Source organism: Oncorhynchus gorbuscha, linkage group LG25 (assembly GCF_021184085.1).
Source record: "Oncorhynchus gorbuscha isolate QuinsamMale2020 ecotype Even-year linkage group LG25, OgorEven_v1.0, whole genome shotgun sequence".
Classification (NCBI taxonomy): Eukaryota; Metazoa; Chordata; class Actinopteri; order Salmoniformes; family Salmonidae; genus Oncorhynchus; species Oncorhynchus gorbuscha.
The window spans coordinates 38,901,771-38,925,043 of record NC_060197.1 but is presented as its reverse complement, the minus strand read 5'-3'; the positions used below and the strand labels follow the sequence as shown (position 1 = coordinate 38,925,043).

The 23,273-nt window shown below is 43.0% G+C and overlaps 1 protein-coding gene across 3 annotated transcripts in view; it reads right to left on the bottom strand.

Annotated features, from left to right (window-relative positions):
• Positions 1 to 23,273, bottom strand: part of LOC124013830 (echinoderm microtubule-associated protein-like 3) — a 50,633-nt gene that overhangs the window by 12,227 nt on the left and 15,133 nt on the right. For 2 of the 3 annotated variants that reach the window (XM_046328392.1, XM_046328393.1), the window contains exons 2-10: positions 8,723 to 8,896; positions 8,314 to 8,428; positions 4,784 to 5,293; positions 3,378 to 3,494; positions 3,015 to 3,043; positions 1,281 to 1,310; positions 873 to 993; positions 368 to 517; positions 183 to 252 (exon numbers count right to left, since the gene is read on the bottom strand). In XM_046328392.1, the coding sequence (XP_046184348.1) occupies positions 183 to 252; positions 368 to 517; positions 873 to 993; positions 1,281 to 1,310; positions 3,015 to 3,043; positions 3,378 to 3,494; positions 4,784 to 5,293; positions 8,314 to 8,428; positions 8,723 to 8,896 (1,316 nt within the window). The remainder of the gene's footprint in view (positions 1 to 182; positions 253 to 367; positions 518 to 872; positions 994 to 1,280; positions 1,311 to 3,014; positions 3,044 to 3,377; positions 3,495 to 4,783; positions 5,294 to 8,313; positions 8,429 to 8,722; positions 8,897 to 23,273) is intronic. The other variant, XM_046328395.1, reaches the window with a different exon arrangement.

The window sequence follows — 23,273 nt, the reverse complement described above, 5'->3', positions numbered from 1 at the left end:
GTGATGTCACTAGGCAGGTCAAAACTCCACCTGACCAAAACAGGCTGACATTTAAGGTGGTCTTTTCAAACAGCTCTTACACTAAAAGGGCATGATCATTTGCAGTGTGTAAATCTATATAAAACACAGAAAATTACATTTTTGACTGCACTGGGCCTTTAAATAGCCCAAACGCCCCTCACCTTTCCATCCTTGTCCACCCCCGCCGTCTGTCCTGATGCCACCCGTACCTTGTCTGGGTGGATGGTCAGACTGAAGTAAAGACAAATTGGGATATCATAAAGAGTCAACATCACAATTGGTTTTAGTTGATTTTGTACAGTTATGTAATGATACGAGAGGTCGAGGTTGGATCTGAGCCACTCACCAGCGGACACAGTCTGTGTGTTTGCGGTAGTGGCGCTGTGTGCGGTTGTTGATGTGGTACAACACCACCACACAGGCGATGAAGTACACCGCCTCACCCGACGACAGCAGGTACAGGTTGGCCCGGCAGTCCCGTCCTCGGTAACCGTAACTATGCGGCTCCAGTCAAGGTGACATCACTGAAGCATCTCATTGGTTCATTAGTCTAAATCATTAATTGAGCCTAAAGCAATTTCACCCACAGCTACACCCATAATACGTGATTTATGGATAACATAACTTCCATTTACCTGGAGGAGAGGATGGCTTGGCTCAAGGACATTCGATAACTTAAATATGTTTCACTGACTGATGGGCAATATGGACTTCATGGCTTTCATCCAAGAAACTTAGCACTATAGAATATGAAACATTCTAATCAACCATGAATGGAATTTAAAAACTAAAATGCTGCATTATCAACACCCCACTGGTCGTGACTTGTGGGAGGGACTCAGGAAGGATACACCCAATCGAGTTCCAGTTTCTCTACAGGTGGCTCCATCCTCAGGTCCTCGTAGTTCTGGATGTTGGAGGGGACATACATGGTGATTGGTCGACCACGGATGAACATCTTGATTGATTGACCTGTCAGCCAATGAAAGAGGGTGAAAAATAATGTAAGACAAGACTGGACATTGGATACATATTAATCTCCAAGCACTACCATGGGTCAATATGAACTTAATCTTATCCTCAAATGTTTTGCTCTTTCAACAGCCTGCCTAAATTACCAAAGCCCTGGTGATGCTACAATATCTACCAATAATTCACTCCATAACAATAAGTCAACAGTCTGTACCATTAGCCTGTATGAATCCCAAGCACCTACATTTAGTTGAATGACATAACAGTTAACACATGACGTTTCATACCTTGGGTTCCTCGTCTGGACCCGGGAGATCCTACGAGAAGAGAGGAAGAGAGACAAATAAACAAGGAACTTAGGAACACTAAATCACAGCTGATTCCAGCAGAGCAGATCATGCTTTGACATTACGGACCCTTCGGGACCAGATTCAGAGCCGGTCGAATGAGGTCTATGAGCAAATCATCTAGACGACTGTTACTTCAATTTAAAAGGTTCGGGGAGAGGAGAATGGGTTTTACATGTTGATGGTTCTGGTTTGGGATGTTTCTGGTGGGAATCTGTCTGTGTCGCTTTGAAAAAGGTTATAAAACTAAAAAGCAGGGCTCACGTCACAAGGGAGGGAAAGTCTGCAGTTTAACTATATAGTAATGACCTGTTTTGTTAGGTAGATTTCTTTTTATTAGTCATTGTTGACCCCATTTGGAATATCCCCATGGGTCTACCTCATACCGCTCCTGGACCCTGTTGAAACACATCAATGACTGCTTTTGATTGATTTAAAATGAAGTGGCATTTTCACATGATTGCCACTTGCAAGTATTGCCATTCAGTTGGGAAGTAGTGAGTAGGACATAGTTCAATTCAGTTACTGCTTATCTATATGACCTGGTTACACTTTACAGCCCTCTCATGATGCAGGAGAGGCAGTTAAGAGACAACCTAAACTCATGCGGAATAAAGGCAGACCTGTCTCAGGCCAACTCATAGAGACAGAGAAAGTTAATAAGTCTAGTCCTGGACAGCTCACAGAAAGAGAGAAAGAGACCCAAAAAAAACACAAAAAATATATAAATATTTTTGGCTTCCTTCCTTCTCCGGTAAAACATCCATCATCCCGTCAGGAGTCTGGGAGTGGTGCGGCAGCACGGCTTACCACAATGGATGGCTTTCCAGGGAGCGTTGGAGTACTAAACAGACTCTCCCGTGTTTAACGTGAGAAACGGCTGCTGCTCTGCCTCGTGACAACGGGACTGTAAAAATAAACACTGCTTTTCCTGTGATCCCAGTATGATGAGAGGTATTTTCATGCCCAAGTTTTTATTTCTGTGTGTGGTGGGCGGAGAAATGGACAGTGATGAACTCTAAATGACCTTCAGCCCCATAGACGACTAGATGATGCAATGTCCAGTGGTCAGTCACTTGTTGTAGTAGTAGTAGTCTCCGATACGGACTTGTGCTCTTTTGAAGGCTCACTCCATGCACTCTCTGTCTCGTAGAAAGCCCTTGTCGTGTTGATCACTGATCACATTTACAGACTATTATGCTAATCTGATGGGCGTATGAAACTGACTTCACGCGAACTGAATCCCCATTAGGTTCAACTGGTAAATACTTAGAGACAATATTAAATACAATAGAAGAGGGACTGTGCTTTAACTCTCTCTGGTTTTGGAACGAGTCCCAGTATAAAGCTAAACCACACTCAAAAGCCAACGCTCGTTAAAAGCTGAAAAGTTAACTAAGCACGAGTATTGCGCTGTCTGAATACTATCTTTGACATTTTGTAGGCAGTTCAGTGTCCCAAACTAAAGAAAGGGAATGAAAACTTACGGCCAGATCTGGCCAGCAGTCTGTCAGTCAGTCATTTAAGACTACATAGAGTTTGAATAATGCATTATAGAACGTCTAAAGTAGGGTTGCAAAATTCCAGGAACATGCAATAAATTCCATTGTTTTCCAGAAGTCCTGGTTGCAACCCGAGTCTGGACAGAGAATAGTGTTGTTGGATATGCATTACCTGCTCTGGCGATAAGATCCTTGGTCCGGCTGTGAGAAAAGATACAACTGTTAGACAGACACATTATGTCCAAGAGACTCCTTTCAACCACTGGGACCAAACGTTATATTATACAGTCTTTGGGCCCAGCCCAGCTCACGCAACCACTGGGACCAAACGTTATATTATACAGTCTGTGGGCCCAGCTCATGCAACTGGGAGATCAAGACTTTTCATGGGAAAGTCATTTTATTATAGTAGAAGAAAGGGAACTCCAACGAGTGACTGCTTGGTGAAATACGTCATGTTTATGCAGTCGTAGGAAAATGTGATGTGAGAATGAGTTTGAAAGACAATCTTGCTGATGGATGGGACTTCCCTCACCTCTCCAGACTGGGGGATCTGTTGAGTAGGTTGGCCGAGGATGCCGCCTTTTTGTCCAGCAGCTTCTTTGTCTTCTCCTGGGGGTCCTTCACCAGTTTCTCACTGTTCCTGCGAGCTCTGGGCAATGAGTGGATAGGCAGCATAAGAGGATTTATATGCAGGGTTCCACAAACACACACACTAATGAACGTTGAATGCGTGTTTCAACGTGTGGGGCATATTTTTTCTGGAACACACACACACACAGATTGTCCTGATAATGACTTGCCCAATAATTAGAGGAAATGGCCCTTGTCATGTGACCAATGATGTTCCAACACAACACGTAATAGGAAGTGAAACAGAGACGACCTCCCCACTGGATACAACAGTCAGTTCAACGTCTAGTTTTCATTTATATTTGGTTGGGTTGTCAACTAGAGTGAATTCAGCATGAAATCAATAACAATAAATTCACCTGTCATTGTATTTAGGTTAAAAGTTGGGTGGGTGGGGGGGGAATCTAAAAGCGCCCTTACGTTGATGACTTGTTGCAAATCCAATTAGTTTTCTATGTTGATTCAACATCATTATATTGTTTTTTTGAGGGTTGAAATGATGTGTAAACAATGTTGATTCAACCAGTTTTTGCCCAGTGGGTCTCCACTGTGGCGCCTAGTGATAACACACATGCATATAGTACGTGGTAGATCAGTTTGGAACTTAATAGCCCAGTTCATATCCTTGTACATAACTTAGACACCACTGTCTTAGTACCTCTTAGTTTCCATGGTGTGGCAGGGTTGAGCTAACGGACTTCTTCATGGACAGAAACATATGCTATCAATTGGCAACAGACCTCTTGCAAGTAATAATTAGCAAACAAAACAACAAAACACGCAACCACAAATGTGCACACACGCACACGCGCACACACACACACACGCACACACACGCGCGCGCGCGCAGAGGAAGCTGTAAAATGATTTGTGTGATTTTAGAGCAGCATGCAGTGAAATAAATCTCCCAAAGGAATGTCAGATGAAATGCCCCGTTGAAATATCCACATGGAGGAAATCATGCTGAATCAATTCATGCTTGAATTAAAGGATGAGGCTCAGATTTGATTACCAGGTTAGTGTACACACATTTAGCCCCTGTCAAACAAATGGAGAATAACACAGCCGGATCCAGCGGGAGACACGTAAGGTATGCTCCTTGGTACTGAAGGCTTTCCATAACGCAACCTAATAGAATCACAAAACTGACTACCGCAAACTGATTCTTAGATTAGGGCTGTGACACTGGCGCGGTGTAGTAATAAAAGCATAGAGAATAGGAGACTATGTCAAAAAGAGGAGATTTCCCCCTAAAACCATGCAATCAGGTAGGAATGGAGAAGAGAAGTAGAGGTGGCGACAACGCACAGGGGTTTCTTCTTGCCCTCCAGGATGGTGGAGAGAGGTCCGCTCCGGGGGCTGGCGGACAGGTCCTTAGGGGGGGCTGGGGACCCTGAGATTGGGGTCTGGGAGGCTGAGCTCAAGCTCTCCGTGGAGCCATTTGGGTCCTGGTGGTCATCTCCTTGGAGGTTCCTGATGGCGGTGGGGTGGATGGCATCCTCTACGGAAGACGCCCAACTCAGGTCCTTCTCCTCCCCTTCCTGGTCCTTCTCCTCCAGTTCTAGTCCCTGGATGTGGTGGAATTTGGCCCGAGCCTCCTCCGTCAGAGACATCCCCTCGGGGAGGGCATCCTCCAGGGAGAGGCTCTGGACGGGCCTGGTGAGAGCCAGGGGGACCCTGTCGAGCTCCTGGTCCTGCACCAGAGGAGTGAGGTCTGTCTGGGTAGCCCGATCATACGTTGGGGTCTTATGTATGAGGCCAGGGGATGTAGAGTCCCCATTAGAGCCATTCTCATCTTCAGTGCTGTTTAGTACTTGGCTAAATACACACACAGTATAGAGTTGAGATTAATAATAAAGAGAATACAAACAATCATCATACAGAAAACTATTAATTTACTCAACTCTAATAAGACTTTCCTAAACAAGTTAAATGCTGTGAGTGAGTGAAAGGACTCACTGAACAGTTTATTAAGTACACCACACTGTTCTTGAAAATTGATCGCGCCTACAGACAGTGAGTCACATGGTTGTGGATTGTTATAGCACGCAGGCAGACGAATTCAGTTTCTGTTCGGCAAAACGAGTGACAGAAGCGACTTTGAGCGTTGCACGATCGTCGGTGCCGGGCACGCCGGATACAGTATCTCAGAAACGACTGGGCTTTTCACGCACAACAGTGGCTAGAGTTTACCGAGAATGGTGCAAAAAACTCAAAACAACTAGTCAGCGGCAGTCCTGTGGGCGAAAGCAGCTTGTTCACGAGAGAGGTCGAAGGAGAAGGGCAAGAATGGTGCAAGCGAACAGGTGGGCCAGAAACAGACAAAAAAACAGTGCAGTACAACAGTGTTGTGCAGAAAGGCACCTCAGAACACAAAACTCGTTGGTCCTTCTCACGGATGGGCTATTGCAGCAGACGACCACACCGGGTTCCACTCCTATCAGCTAAAAACAAGAAGAAGTGGCTCCAGTGGGCACACAATCACCAAAACTGGACAATTGAGGAGTGGAAAAACATTGCTTGGTCCAACCAATTCCGGTTCCTGTTGCGTCACGCTAATGACACAGTTAGGATTTGGCTTAAGTTGCATGAGTCTATGGACCCAACCTGCATGGTGTCAACGGTACAGGTTGGTGGTGAACTGGTGTGGGGAATTTTCTCCTGCCACACTTTCGGTCCCTTGATACCATTTGAGCAACAAATGTTTCCGACATCTTGTTGAATCCATACCACAAAGAATTCAAGCTGTTCAGGAGGCAACTAGATGGATGTACCTAATAAACTGGCCAGTGTGTGTCTATACAGTATAAAACTACATTAAATGTGTATAGCGCTTTTCATTATACAGTTACATCTCAAAGCTCTACAGAGGGGAAAAACATGATATACAATAAAAACAATGTACATTTTGAATCAAGGCAGGTAAAAATAGGCTAGGTGCTAAATACACTTTAGATTGGGACTAGGACTACGAAAAAGACAGTCTATGAATGCTACACATAAATATACACACCTACCTACCTACCTACCTACCTACCTACCTACCTACCTACATACATACAGTTGAAGGCGGAAATGTACATACACTTAGGTTGGAGTCATTAAAACTAGTTTTTCAACCACTCCACAAATGTCTTGTTTACAAACGATAGTTTTGGCAAGTCGGTTAGGACATCTACTTTGTGCATGACAAGTAATTTTTCCAACAATTGTTACCAGACAAATTATTTCACTGTATCACAATTCCAGTGGGTCAGAAGTTTATATACACTAAGTTGACCGTGCCTTTAAACAGCTTGGAAAATTCCAGAAAATTATGTCATGGCTTTAGAAGCTTCTGATAGGTTAATTGACGTCATTTGAGTCAATTGGAGGTGTACCTGTGGATGTATTTCAAGGCCAACCTTCAAACTCAATGCCTCTCTGCTTGACATCACGGGAAAATCAAAAGAAATCAGCCAAGACCTCAGAAAAAAAATTGTAGACCTCCACAAGTCTGGTTCATCCTTGGGAGCAATTTCCAAATGCCTGAAGGTATGTTCATCTGTACAAACAATAGTACACAAGTATAAACACGATGGGACCACGCAGCCGTCATACCTCACAAGAAGGAGACACGTTCTGTCTCCTTGAGCTGAACATACTTTGGTGTGAAAAGTGCAAATCAATCCCAGAACAACAGCAAAGGACCTTGTGAAGATGCTGGAGGAAACAGGTACAAAAGTATCCATATCCACAGTAAACCGAGCCCTATATCAACATAACCTGAAAGGCCGCTCAGCAAGGAAGAAGCCACTGCTCCAAAACCACCATAATGAAAGCCAGTCTACGGTTTGCAACTGCACATGGGGACAAATCGTACTTTTTGGAGAAATGTCCTCTGGTCTGATGAAACAAAAATAGAACTGTTTGGCCATAATGACCATCATTATGTTTGGAGGAAAAAGGGGGAGGCTTGCAAGCCGAAGAACACCATCCCAACCATGAAGCACGTGGGTGGCAGCATCATGTTGTGGGGGTGCTTTGCTGCAGGAGGGACTGGTGCACTTCACAAAATAGATGGCATCATGGAGGGGGAAAGGTATGTGGAAATATTGAAGCAACATCTCAAGACATCAGTCAGGAAGTTAATCCTTGGTCGCAAATGGGTCTTCCAAATGGACAATGACCCCAAGCATACTTCCAAAGTTGTGGCAAAATGGCATAAGGACAACAAAGTCAAGGTATTGGAGTGGCCATCACAAAGCCCTGACCTCAATCCTATAGAAGATTTGTGGGTAGAACTGAAAAAGCATGTGCGAGCAAGGAGGCCTACAAACCTGACTCAGTTACATCAGCTCTGTCAGGAGGAATGGGTCAAAATTCACCCAACTTATTGTGGGAAGCTTGTGGAAGGCTACCTGAAACGTTTGACCCAAGTTAAACAATTTAAAGGCAATGCTACCAAATACTACTTGAGTGGATGTGAACTTCTGACCCACTGGGAATGTGATGAAAGAAATAAAAGCGGAAAAAAATCATTCTCTCTACTATTATTCTGACACTTCACATTCTTAAAATAAAGTGGTGATCCTAACTGACCTAAGACAGGGAATTCTTACCATGAATAAATGTCAGGAATTGTGAAAAACTGAGTTTAAATGTATTTGGCTAAGGTGTATGTAAACTTCCCATTTCAACTGTAACATTCTGGTCATCAAGTCCAAAGACAGTCAAACTATGCCTTATTTCCACACACTGATTATGTTTGAGCCATATCTTCATATATGGCTCTGGACAAACATGCCAGCCAACCCATTCCATGCCCACAGTCCCTCTGCACTGGCCTGGCACAGTACCTGGTGGCAGGGTGGCGGGGGCTGTCCAGGGCTGAGCTGGAGGACAGTTTACGGGAACTGGAGAAACCGTCAGAGCAGTAAACCTGGTTCAGGACACGGGAGGCTGCAGGGTTTACTGAGGGCACAAAATGGACACAATCACACACATTTAGTGCAAGGATGGAATTTTCATAGAAGCACACGACATGGGTAGGATAATGTATCGGTTACAGCTTATTGCTTGTGTACTGCAGTTAATCATCTTCAACCCTTTTCACACTACTGAGCCGAGCTGCACTTTACCGGCCTGGTTAAACATTCAAGATATTTGCTGGAACCGTGCTGTGAAGAAAATATCAAAGCCAGCACAGTACAGTTCGGGCACAATAACGTTAAGAGTACAACTGTGGTCTGATGGTTGGCCATCCACCTGCGATGATCTGCTGTTTAAGCAGGGGGATCAACTGGTCGTGGAGGCGGAGCCTGCGTAGCGCATCGGCGAGTGATGACTTCAGCAGCATGATCTCATCTTCCTGTGCCTGCAGACGCCCCTCCATCATGGACACACGGTCTGGGTACTCAGCGCTGCTCCCGGACACGTCATCTGTGCAGACGGACCATGACAACAAATCAGGAGAGAGTATGGAACCACATGCTGTCAGATCATTTGTGGATATTGGGGAAAATAAGGACAACCAATGGTAGTCTATATCCAACTCAATGCTGTCACTCAATTGGCAGATAGGATTGTCCTCTAGACAAATGACATATAGAGGTGAAGTACTACTATCAATACCAATGCATAGGTTGGATACAACTATAAAATGCAAGATGGAAAAACTTTAAAAGATGCAGGCAGTAAGACATGACCCTGGTGTTGTAAATACTGCTAACAGCCAGGAAATATTCCTCAAAAGAGACTTCCATTCTGCATGAAGATGCGCCTCATGACTATAAAGCCAACATTAATGGCCTCATCCAGCACTGTCTACAATTTAAAAGGATGGGATGACACTTCATGAGTCGAGAGAAACATATTTACTTAGGCTACTTGAACATCATGGTACTCTGACGCTGCTAATTTACTGAACTAAGTCCTTTTCCATCACAGAAAGAAGGCAGGAGACTGTTGCCACCATTAGTGAAAGAAGGCAGGAGACTGTTGCCACCATTAGTAAAAGAAGGCAGGAGACTGTTACCACCATTAGTAAAAGAAGGCAGGAGACTGTTACCACCATTAGTAAAAGAAGGCAGGAGACTTACCACCATTAGTAAAAGAAGGCAGGAGACTGTTACCACCATTAGTAAAAGAAGGCAGGAGTCTGTTACCACCATTAGTAAAAGAAGGCAGGAGTCTTACCACCATTAGTAAAAGAAGGCAGGAGTCTGTTACCACCATTAGTAAAAGAAGGCAGGAGTCTGTTACCACCATTAGTAAAAGATGGCAGGAGACTGTTACCACCATTAGTAAAAGATGGCAGGAGACTGTTACCACCATTAGTAAAAGAAGGCAGGAGTCTGTTACCACCATTAGTAAAAGAAGGCAGGAGTCTGTTACCACCATTAGTAAAAGAAGGCAGGAGACTGTTACCACCATTAGTAAAAGAAGGCAGGAGACTGTTACCACCATTAGTAAAAGAAGGCAGGAGACTTACCACCATTAGTAAAAGAAGGCAGGAGGCTGTTACCACCATTAGTAAAAGAAGGCAGGAGACTGTTACCACCATTAGTAAAAGAAGGCAGGAGACTGTTACCACCATTAGTAAAAGAAGGCAGGAGACTGTTACCACCATTAGTAAAAGATGGCAGGAGACTGTTACCACCATTAGTAAAAGATGGCAGGAGACTGTTACCACCATTAGTAAAAGAAGGCAGGAGACTGTTACCACCATTAGTAAAAGAAGGCAGGATACTGTTACCACCATTAGTGAAAGAAGGCAGGAGACTGTTACCACCATTAGTAAAAGATGGCAGGAGACTGTTACCACCATTAGTAAAAGAAGGCAGGAGACTGTTACCACCATTAGGAGGAAAGAAGTTAAAGCATATGTTTCTGGTTCTCAACCTTTCGCAATTTCCAGCAGCTAAGCAAAAAAAGAGAGTGGAATGTTCTAATTGTTTATCATCAGGTTGTGTTTAGGGAACAGGGAACAGGGTTTAGCTCAAATGATTGTTAAGCGGAGTCAATCACCACCTTCCGGAGACACCTGAAACCCCACCTCTTTAAGGAATACCTAGGATAGGTTAAGTAATCCCTCTCACCCCACCCCCCCTAAGTTTTAGATGCACTATTGTAAAAGATGACTGTCCCACTGGATGTCATTAAGGTGAATGCACCAATTTGTAAGTCGCTCTGGATAAGAGCGTCTGCTAAATGATTTAAATGTAAATGTAAATGTAAGTGTCCGCAGACCTACTTTCTCTAAAGTAGTGCACACGTGTAGGGTCTGCCTATTCCATGATGATTCTGGACATGTCTACGTTTTCTGCTAATTTCCTGAGACATTGCAGTAGGAAGACTTGTTAATAATTAGGTGGCGTTTAACAAAAGGATATGAGTCTGTTAGGACATTTGATCTATATGCGTGTACGTTTTGGGATTGGGTCTATTCGATCATGTGTGTTTACATTTCCAACGATTTCCCTCAGATTTGAAAGCAAAGAAGACAGCATTCCTGTATGTCGCAATGTCATATGAACAATGATCAGACCCTGAGCCAACTGCAGCTTGTTTTTAGTGCGGCGTACAGTACTTTCAGCGTTGTTTGACCACATTTGCTATATTTGAGTGTTTAACGTTTCAGGTTTTATTAGTCTTGTGCATGGGTTACGCAACAAAATTCTTACTTCCTTCTCGACAATGCAACAACAAAAATAAAAATTAAAGAATAGTAGCAAAGTAAATGGCTCCGTAGAATATAATAAGTAAAGGATAATCAACTCAGAGCTCTATGCGTTCTCTGGAAGACAAAAAACGACGTGAATGGTGGGTTCTACGACGCGCTATTCCACGTCGTTTTTTATAGCGCGTCGTGGAACCCACCTTTCACGTCGTTCGTTATTTTCCAGAGAACGCATAGAGCCCTGAATTGATTATCCCTTTTACACCATGGCTACAATTTAGAACATTTACCACTGGGAATGTTTTCATTAGCAGGTAGAAATATGTTAAAACATCCACTGAGGTAGCGCGCAAATTTACTAGAGACGGGACAGTAGTTGCCTTGAAAACCAAACAAACAGACTTGCTAGTTTAGATAACCATCACTCCTAGCTTGCTATTATTAAAATCTAAAGCCAATAATGTTATCAATTCGACTTTTGCTTTCAAACATAGTCAGTCCATTCTTACATATTATATTACCATTGAATTATACCTTGCGTTATTTATTTATTTTATTTCACCTTTATTTAACCAGGTAGGCAAGTTGAGAACAAGTTCTCATTTACAATTGCGAACTGGCCAAGATGAAGCAAAGCAGTTCGACACATACAACACAGTCACACATGGAGTAAAACAAACATACAGTCAATAATACAGTATAAACAAGTCCATATACAATGTGAGCAAATGAGGTGAGATAAGGGAGGTAAAGGTAAAAAAATATATATTTAAAAAAGCCATGGTGGCGAAGCAAATACAATATAGCAAGTAAAACACTAGAATGGTAGATTTGCAGTGGAAATATGTACAAAGTAGAAATAGAAATAATGGGGTGCAAAGGAGCAACATAAATACAGTAGGGGAAGAGGTAGTTGTTTGGGCTAAATTATAGATGGGCTATGTACAGGTGCAGTAATCTGTGAGCTGCTCTGACAGCTAGTGCTTAAAGCTACTGAGGGAGATAAGTGTAGAAAAGGCCCATGGAGTTGGTGGAATAATCCTTTAATTCATTGGCATTTACTCAGCTGGGCCAGGGGCACTTTAATTAAGTCAGGTGGAAATGTCCGACAGATCTCAACTCCATAAAAGGAGGAAATTGCCATCGCCTGATCTCGCTGCTCTCTCTTTCTTAACTCCATCTGATCCAAAAGTTCTGTGCGTCATTGAATCCACTGACTATGTTACATTTCATCTGAATTATCAGTGTCGATCGGGAGAGTGGGCCATGCAGTTACTGTTAATAGTTATTACTGCGGCGCGCGGCCTGGAGCGCAGCTTCAAACATATTGTGCAATGTGAATTGTCAATGATCACGGCCCTACAGATCCTCATAGGCCAATTATGTAATCGATATGGTTCATGTGTATTGAAATGAATTATATGTACACAAAGACCAATTGAGAGAGTGAAATGAGAAACGTCATTGTTTGCTAACTGATTGACTTTGATCATGGGGATTATAAATTGTATCACCATTCACTGTTTGTATTCTTTCATGATTTATGATAAATAGTTATGAGCCTAAATGACTCGCGGATGATTACTATTGACTTCTTAATGAACTGGACTGTTGAATTCCCTAAATTATGTTAATAATGAATGATATGATTTGATCTTTGATTGGATACATGTTATTTGTTTCCTTTGTGATGCAGCAGACTTCTCAGTAAATATACCACTTTATGGTTAAAGGAATTCCTGCCTCAGTCTCATCCATTCCTCTGTCACCTGACACGTGACCACCTGTTCACCTTCACTGTCAGTCATCCTACCTGTCCAGCTACCCACACAGATTCCACTAATCTTTCAATAAGTGTTTCCAGTTTCAGAGATTTTTGTAGTTTGTTCCAGTCATTGGCAGCAGAGAACTGGAAGGAGATGCAGCCAAAGGAGGAATTGGTTTTGGGGGTGACCAGAGAGATATACCTGCTGGAGCGCGTGCTACAGGTGGGTGCTGCTATGGTGACCAGCAAGCTGAGTTAAGGGGGGACTTTACCTAGCAGGGTCTTGTAGATGACCTGGAGCCAGTGGATTTGGCGACGAGTATGAAGCGAGGGCCAGCCAACGAGAGCATACAGGTCGCAGTGGTGGGTAGCCTCCATCATTCTTAAATAGAAGAAATTTAGAACCACCAAGGCTCTTCCTAGAGCTGGCTGCCCAGCCAAACTGAGCAATCAGGGGAGAAGGGCCTTGGTCAGGGAGGTGACCAAGAACCCGATGGTCACTAACAAAGCTCCAGAGTTCCTCTGGGGAAATGGGAGAAACTTCCATAAGGACAATCATCTCTGCAGCACTCCACCAACCAGTCCTTTATGGTAGTGGCCAGACGGAAGTCACTCCTCAGTAAACGGCACATGACAGCCCGCTTGGAGTTTGCCAAATGCCACCTAAAGCGTCTCAGACCATGAGAAACAACATTTTCTGGTCTGATGAAACCAAGATTGAACTCTTTGGTCTGAATGCCAAGCATCACGTCTGGAGGAAACCTGGCACCATCCCTACAGTGAAGCATGGTGGTAGGAGCATCATGCTGTGGGAAAGTTTTAAAGCAGCAGGGACTGGTAGTCTAGTCAGGATCGAGGCAAAGATGAAACTGTTTTCTGCCCCTCCCAAAAGATAGAATTTGTAGATAATTGGCCCTCTTTCTGGAACTCACCCACAAACAGGACCAAGCCTGGCCTGCTGAGGAGTGACGGACTCCATCCTAGCTGGAGGGGTGCTCTCATCTCATCTACTAACATAGACAGGGCCAGGTGGCAGGCTGTTAGCCAGCCTGCCACTAGCACAGTCAGTGTAGTCAGCTCAACTATCCCCATTGAGACTGTTTGTGCCTTGATCTAGTTTGGGCAACACTAAACATGGCAGTGTTCACTTTAGCAATCTCTCTGGAATAAAGACCTCCTCCATCCCTGTCATTATTGAAAGAGATTGTGATATCTCAATTCTCAAAATAGGGTGACTTAATGTTAGATCCCTCACTTCAAAGGCAGTTATAGTCAATGAACTAATCACTGATCATAATCTTGATGTGATTGGCCTAACTGAAACATGGCTTAAGCCTGATGAATTTACTGTGTTAAATGAGGCCTCTCCCCCTGGTTACACTAGAGACCATATCCCCTGTGCATCCCACAAAGGCGGAGGTGTTGCTAACATAAACAAAAGCACATTTCAATTCACAAAAAAACAGTTTTCATCTTTTCAGCTTCTTGTCATGAAATCTATGCAGCCTACTCAATCACTTTTTATAGCTACTATTTTACAGGCCTCCTGGGCCATATACAGCGTTCCTCCCTGAGTTCCCTGAATTCCTATCGGATCTTGTAGTCATGGCCGATAATATTACCATTTTTGGTGACTAATATTCACCTGGAAAAGTCCACAGACCCACTCCAAAAGGCTTTCAGAGCCATCATCGACTCAGTGGGTTTTGTCCAACATGTCTCCGGACCTACTCACTGCCACAGTCATACTCTGTGGCAGTGTCCGGCTGAATAAATGTTGTGGATCTTAATGTTTTTCCTCATAATCCTGGACTATCGCCCCACCATTTTATTACATTTGCAATCGCAACAACTCATTTGCTCAGACCCCAAGGATCATCAAAAGGCGTGCTATAAATTCTCAGACAAACCAAAGATTCCTAGATGCCCTTCCAGACTCCCTCAACCTACCCAAGGACATCAGAGTACAAAAATCAGTTAACCACCGACTGAGGAACTCAATTTAACCTTGTGTAATACCCTAGATGCAGTCTCACCCCTAAAAACAAAAAACATTTGTCATAAGAAACTAGCTCCCTGGTATACAGACAATACCTGAGCTCTGAAGCAAGCTTCCAGAAAATTAGACCGGAAATAGCGCTACACCAACCTGGAAGTCTTCCGACTAGCTTGCGGTATCAACGAGCCGTCACTGCTGCTCGATCATCCTATTTTTCGCAAAGCTAACTAAAAAGCAGCATTCCCCAACAGAGGATGGCTTTCACTTCAGCAGTGATAAATTCATGAACTTCTTTGAGGAAACGATAATGATCATTAGAAAGCAAATTACGGACTCCTCAATTAAATCTGCGTATTCCTCCAAAGCTCAGTTGTCCTGAGTCTGCATAACACTGCCAGGACCTAGGATCAAGGGAGACACTCAAGTGTTTTAGTACTATATCTCTTGACACATTGATGAAAATAGTCATGGCCTCTAAACCTTCAAGCTGCATACTGGACCCTATTCCAAATAAACTACTGAAAGAGCTGCTTCCTGTGCTTGGCCCTCCTATGTTGAACATAATAAACGGCTCTCTATCCACCGGATGTGGACCAAACTCACTAAAAGTGGCAGTAATAAAGCCTTTCTTGAAAAAGCTAAACCTCGAACCAGAAAATATATACAAATGGGCCTATACCCGAATCGCCCATTCCTCTCATTTAAAAAAAAAAAAGCTGTTGCGCAGCAACTCACTGCCTTCCTGAAGACAAACAATGTATACAAAACAGCCTGGTTTTAGACCACATCATAGCAGAGACTGCACTTGTGAAGTTGGAAAATGACCTTTTAATGGCATCTGTCCTCGTGCTCCTAGACCTGAGTGCTGCTATTGATACCATCAATCACCACCAGCTATGGGGACGACACAGCTGTACATGTCGATGAAACATGGGGAAGCCCCAAAATTGCCCTACCTGGAAGCCTGTGTTTCAGACATAAGGAAGTGGATGCCTGCATACTTTCTACTTTTAAACTCGGACAAAACAGAGATGCTAGTTTTAGGTCCCAAGAAAGATCTTCTGTTGAATCTGACAATTAATCTTCATGGTTGTACAGTTGTCTAAAATAAAACTGTGAAGGACCTCTGCGTTACTCTGGACCCTGATCTCTCTTTTGACGAACTTATCAAGATAATTTTGAGGACAGCTTTTATCCATCTACGTAACATTGCAAAAATCAGCAACTTTCTGTCCAAAAATGATGCAGAAAAATTAATCCATGCTTTTGTTCCTTCTAGGTTAGACTACTGCAATGCTCTATTTTTCAGCTACCCGGATAAAGCACTAAATGGCCAAAAGTTGAGAATGACACAAATATTCATTTTCACAAAGTCTGCTGCCTCAGTTTGTATGATGGCAATTTGCATATACTCCAGAATGTTATGAAAAGTGAGCAGATTAATTACAATTAATTGCAAAGACCCTCTTCGCCATGCAAATAAACTGAATCCCCAAAACATTTCCACTGCATTTCAGCCCTGCCACAAAAGAACCAGCTGACATCATGTCAGTGATTCTTTCGTTAAAACAGGTGTGAGTGTTGACGAGGACAAGGCTGGAGATCACTCTGTCATGCTGATTGAGTTCGAACAACAGAATGGAAGCTTCAAAAGGAGGGTGGTGCTTAAAATCATTGTTCTTCCTGTCAACCATGGTTACCTGCAAGGAAACACGTGCCATCATCATTGGTTTGCACAAAAAGTCCTTCACAGGCAAGGATATTGCTGCCAGTAAGATTGCACCTAAATCAACCATTTATTGGATCATCAAGAACTTCAAGGAGAGTGGTTCAATTGTTGTGAAAAAGGCTTCAGGGCACCCAAGAAAGTCCAGCAAGCACCAGGACCGTCTCCTAAAGTTGATTCAGCTGCGAGGCACCACCAATACAGAGCTTGTTCAGGAATGGCAGCAGGCAGGTGTGAGTGCATCTGCACGCACAGTGAGGCGAAGACTTTTGGAGGATGGCCTGCTGTCAAGAAGGGCAGCCAAGAAGCCACTTCTCTCCAGGAAAAACATCAGGGACAGACGGATATTCTGCAAAAGGTACAGGGATTGGACTGCTGAGGACTGGGGTAAAGTCATTTTTTCTGATGAATCCCCTTTCCGATTGTTTGGGGCATCCAGAAAAAAGCTTGTCCAGAGAAGACAAGGTGAGCGCTACCATCAGTCCTGTGTCATGCCAACAGTAAAGCATCCTGAGACCATTCATGTGTGGCGTTGCTTTTCAGCCAAGGGAGTGGGCTCACTCACAATTTTGTTTAAGAACACAGCCATGAATAAAGAATGGTACCAACACATCCTCAGAGAGCAACTTCTCCCAACCATGCAGGAACAGTTCGGCGACGAATCAATGCCTTTTCCAGCATGATGGAGCATTGAGCCATAAGGCAAAAGTGATAACTGAGTGGCTCAGGGAACAAAACATCGGTATTTTGGATCCATGGCCGGGAAACTCCCCAGACCTTAATCCCATTGAGAACTTGTGGTCAATCCTCAAGAGGCAGGTGTACAAACAAAACGCCACAAATTCTGATAATCTCCAAGCATTGATTATGCAAGAATGGGCTGCCATCAGTCAGGATGTGGCCCAGAAGTTAATTGCCAGCATGCCAGGGAGGATTGCATCAACTTCATGTAATTGTCAATAAAAGCCTTTGACACTTATGAAATGCTTGTAATTATACTTCAATATTCCATAGTAACATCTGACAAAAATATCTAAAAGACACTGAAGCAGCAAACTTCATGGAAATTAATATTTGTGTCATCCTCAAAAGTTTTGGCGATGACTGTACTTTCCTACCGGATAAAGCACTAAATAAACTTCAGTTAGCGCTAAACACGACTGCTAGAATCTTGACGAGAACCAAAATATTTCATCACATTACACTAGCCTCTCTACACTGGCTTCCTCTTAAGGTTAGGGATGATTTCAGGGTTTTCCTGTTAACCTACAAAGCATTACATGGGCTTGCTCCTACCCATCTTTCCGATTTGGTCATGTCGTACATACCTACACATATGCTACTGTCACAAGACGCAGGCCTCCTTACTGTCCCTAGAATTTCTAAGCAAACAGCTGGAGACAGGGCTTTCTCCTATAGAGGGACATTTTTATGGAATGGTCTGCCTATCCATGTGAGACGCAGACTCTGTCTCAACCTTTAAGTATTTCCTGAAGACTCACCTCTTCAGTAGGTCATATGATTGAGTGTAGTCTGGCCCAGGAGTGTGAAGGTGAACTTAAAAGCACTGGAGCAACAATCCGCCCTTGCCTTCTCTGCCTGGCCGGTTCCCTTCTCTCCACTGGGATTTTCTGCCACAAACCGTATTAAGGGGGCTGAGTCACTGGCTTACTGGTGCTCTTCCATTCCATCCTTAGGAGGGGTGCATCACTTGAGTGGGTTGAGTCACTGACGTGGTCTTCCTGTCCGGGTTGCCCCCCCCCCCTTGGGTTCGTTCTGTGGAGATCTTCGTGGGCTATATTCGGCCTTGTCTCAGGATAGTAAGTTGGTGGTTGAATATATCCCTCTAGTGGCGTGGGGTCTGTGCTTTGGCAAAGTGGGTGGGGTTATATCCTGCCTGTTTGGCCCTGTCTGGGGGTATCATCGGATGGGGCCACAGTGTCTCCTGAACCCTCCTGTCTCAGCCTCTTGTATTTATGCTGTAATAGTTTGTGTCGGGGTCTAGGATCAGGGGGCTAGGGTCAGTCTGTTATATCTGGAGTATTTCCTCAGTCTTATCCTGTGTCCTGTGTGAATTTAAGTATGCGCTCTCTCTTTCGCTTTTTCACTCTCTTTCTCTCGGAGGACCTAAGCCCTAAGACTATGCCTCAGGACTACGCCAGTCCACCTGGTGGTGCTGCTGTTCCATTCTCAACTGTTCTGCCAGCGGCTATGGATCCTTGGCCTGTTCACCGGACATGCTACCTTGTCCCAGACCTGCTGTTTTCAACTCTCTAGAGACATCAGCAGCGGTAGAGATACTCTGAATGATCGGCTATGAAAAGCCAACTGACATTTTACTCCCGAGGTGCTGACCTGTTGCACCCTCTACAACCTCTGAGCACTCACGACCTCAGACTGGGGCGAAGGTTCACCTTCCAATAGGACAACGACCCGAAGCACACAGCAAAGACAACGCAGGAGTGGCATCGGAACAAGTCTCTGAATGTCCTTCAGTGGCCCAGCCTGAGCACGGACTTGAACCTGATCTAACATCTCTGGAGAGACCTGAAAATAACTGTGCAGCAATGCTCCCCATCCAACCTGACAGAGCTTGAAATGATCTGCAGAGAAGAATGGGAGAAACTACCCAAATACAGGTGTGCCGAGCTTGTAGCGTCATACACAAGAAGACTCAAGGCTGTAATCACTGCCAAAGGTGCTTCAACAAAGTACTGAGTAGAGGGTCTGAACTTTTGTAAATGTGATAATTATTTTTTGTGTATACATTTGCAAAAATGTCTAAAACCTGTTTTTGCTTTGTCATTATGGGGTATTGTGATATCATTATGGGGTATTGTGATATCATTATGGGGTATTGTGATATCATTATGGGGTATTGTGTGTAGATTGATGGGGGAAAATTTAATACATTTCAGAATAAGGCTGTAACGTAACAAAATGTGGAAAAAGTCAAGGGGTCTGAATACTTTCCGAAGGCACTGTATGTTTACTATAGCTTAATGAGGCAATAAAAATCAGATGTGACTAAACTATGACAAAAAAAGAAAGGGCATTTAGTTGAATAAACTGTTTTCAACATTGACAATAACTAGACCAAATAATTATTCAAGACAATGATATTTTAGTCAAACTGACCAAATCAAAAGAGTGCCAAAATGAACACTGCTAATGTGCAGGCGTAGTTGTCCCAGTAAAACTGGATCTAGGAAGATGGCAGCAACCACCAAACGGTGTATGCGAATGTGAGTAGATTCTGTTGAAAACAACGGTCGGCCATCTTAAATTAATATATATATATTTTTTAATGAAATCAAAATACTACTCCTATTACAGCCCAAGCGGTAAAGCTTCTTATGACACAATTTTTTGCTTTGTAGCACCTACAGATAAAACTTAATGGAGTCTTAAAAAAGCCCTGGGTAAGGCTGATGTATAATAAATATGCAAACTTTGATCAATTATTTCTAAATTATGCTTTTAGATAAAAAAAATGTAAAATATTGTCAACAACCTTTCCTCCAGAAGGCCATTCTATGGATTACATTTTGCAAAAATCCCCAAAAACTGGAAATTCTCATAATCAAGTCACGGATCTTATCGTTTTCTTAATGGTATGCAAGTGACCCACAGCATGATACTTTCTCTTTACTTTGTCCCTAACCCTTTGCCTACTGTCCCCACAGCTGGCATAACCTATGCTGCTACTGAATCCAACCACTGTAGCAGTTAAGCTATCATTTAACAGTCATTGTTGTTGGTATTTGTTACTCCAAGTGTGCTCATTTCCATTGGGAGGAAGAGTGGTTCTCACTGAGTGCCTCTCACCTACTTACTAGTGAGCACTGGGTGAAGCGTTTCCTAAAAGATCCTAGAGCACTTGACTGTTTTGCCTGGTTTGGCTCCTAAGGAAAAAGGACGCTTTAAACAGTTGGATAAGAATGCAGTGGCCAAGCGAACATAGAATCCATCCCCAGAGGAGAAACCATTCCGCTTAACGACTTGAAAGCATGAAAATATCCCTCGCCTTGAAGCCTGCAAGAAAAATATAGATATTTTCAGTTTCCAGTGATGGCTTCAAATCAATACACCCACCCGCACACACACACACCCGCACACACACACCCACACACAGCCGCACACTTTTGTATGCAATCTCTGAAACCAGAACCATGGCTTCACTCCACCCACCCACACCCACACACACACACCTGCCCACCCACGACCAGAACCATAGCTCCAGTCCATACACAATGGGGTCATTGAGCCTTGCCGGAAGGAAGACTCTCTCTGCAGTCTGTGTTCAGACCGAGACTGAACCAGCCGTCTACAGGGCCAGACCAAGCCTCTCACTGGAAACACACCACACAGACAGAACAACAGCAGCTATGGAAGATGATACAGGAATACATTTACATTACATTTGAGTCATTTAGCAGACGCTCTTATCCAGCACAACTTATTGTTAGTGCATTCCTCTTAAGGTAGCTAGGTGTAACAACCACATATCACAACCATAGCAACTTTATTGAGGAAGAATGTACTATCAGCGAAGTCAGTGCTAGTAAAGGGAAAATCGACAAGCGCGAGTGTTAGTGAACAACACATGAAAAGAGAGAATGCAGTGTTACACACTATACTGTGGTTTTGATAACACTACATACATAATATTCTTGCCGTTTAAATTCCACGCTGAGGTGAACTGTAGCTGAACTCAATGAACTTGGTCATGATGACATACATAGGCAAACACGTGACTTCACACACTAGATTGAAGAGGTCTTGAATGTAGCAGGAGAGCAAGAATCTCTAATCAAGGACAGGAAACACCTGACTCAAGTGGTTGAGTTAGGGCACTAAAGAATGTTGACATTCGCCAGCACCGTGAAGAGTAGATGCTCTGTGGCCTACAGATAATAAACCAACGAGGAGGTCTAATCTCAGAGTGTATACTAAACAACACAGTATGGGATACAGAATTAATGCTGCAATATCTAACTTTTTTGGGCGACCCCTGACCAAATTCACGTATAAATGCGAGTCATAGATCTGTCATTCTCATTGAAAGCAAGTCTAAGAAACAGTTGATCTCTTCTATGTGCGCTATTTCTATTCTTAAGTTTAGTTTGTTTTTTTACTTTCGTTTTTGCAGACGAGCTTCAAACTAGAGGTCGACTGATTAATCGGAATGGCCGATTAATCAGGGCCGATTAATCAGGGCCGATTTCAAGTTTTCATAACAATCGGAAATCTGTATTTTTGGACACCGATTTTGCCCATTTTCTTTTTTTTACACCTTTATTTAATCTTGATTTAACCAGGCAAGTCAGTTAAGAACACATTCTTCCTTTCAATGACGGCCTGGGAACGGTGGGTTAACTGCCTCATTCAGGGGCAGAACGACAGATGTTCACCTTGTCAGCTCGGGGGGATTCAGTCTTGCAACCTTACAGTTAACTAGTCCAACGCTCTAACTACCTGCCTCTCATTGCACTCCACGAGGAGCCTGCCTGTAACGAGAATGCAGTAAACCAAGGTAAGTTGCTAGCTAGCATTAAACTTATCTTATAAAAAACAGTCAATCAATCATAATCACTAGTTAACGACACATGGTTAATGATATTACTAGTTTATCTAGCGTGTCCTGCGTTGCATATAATTGTGCGTATCGTTGCTCCAATGTGTACCTAACCATGAACATCAATGCCTTTCTTAAAATCAATACACAGAAGTATACATTTTTAAACCTGCATATTTAGCTAAAAGAAATCCAGGTTAGCAGGCAATATTAACCAGTTGAAATTGTGTCACTACTTCCGTTCATTGCTCACAGAGTCAGGGTATATGCAACAGTTTGGGCCGCCTAATTTGCCAGGATTTTACGTAATTATGACATAACATTGAAGGTTGTGCAATGTAACAGGAATATTTAGACTAATGGATGCCACCCGTTAGATAAAATACGGAACGGTTCCGTATTTCACTGAAAGAATAAAGGTCTTGTTTTCGAGATGATAGTTTCCGGATTCTACCATATTAATGACCTAAGGCTCATATTTCTGTGTTATTATGTTATAACTAAGTCTATGATTTGATAGAGCTGTCTGACTGTTTCATTATTTATTTGAGGCCAAATTGATTTTATTGATGTATTATATTAAGTTAAAATAAGTGTTTATTCAGTATTGTTATTGTCATTATTACAAATAAAAAATAAAACATTTCAAAATCGTCCGATTAATCGGTATCGGCTTTGAAAAATCATAATCGGTCAAACTCTACTTCAAAACAGCTGAAAATACAATATTTTTGTTTATGGAAAATATATTTCACAGCTGTTTAGATGGTATAATAATTCTCTACAGAATGACTGCTTGTTTTATCACAAACAGAAACTAGGAAATGGCAGAGTTATTTCTGCATACTGCACCTTTTAAATAGAACACAATTAGCCTATGTTCCAATCCACTGACTTGAAACCTAAATGAAAAGCCAGCAAAATGGAAGAGATTCCTTTTCAGTCTTTCAACTCCCATCGTTTTTGGCAAACCTCAGCTGATTCGATCAACTGCAAAGCATGAAGTTGAGACTTCAAAATTTTAACAGTTAGATATGAGAAACAGCTGGGAGAGAGAAGAGATGATGAAA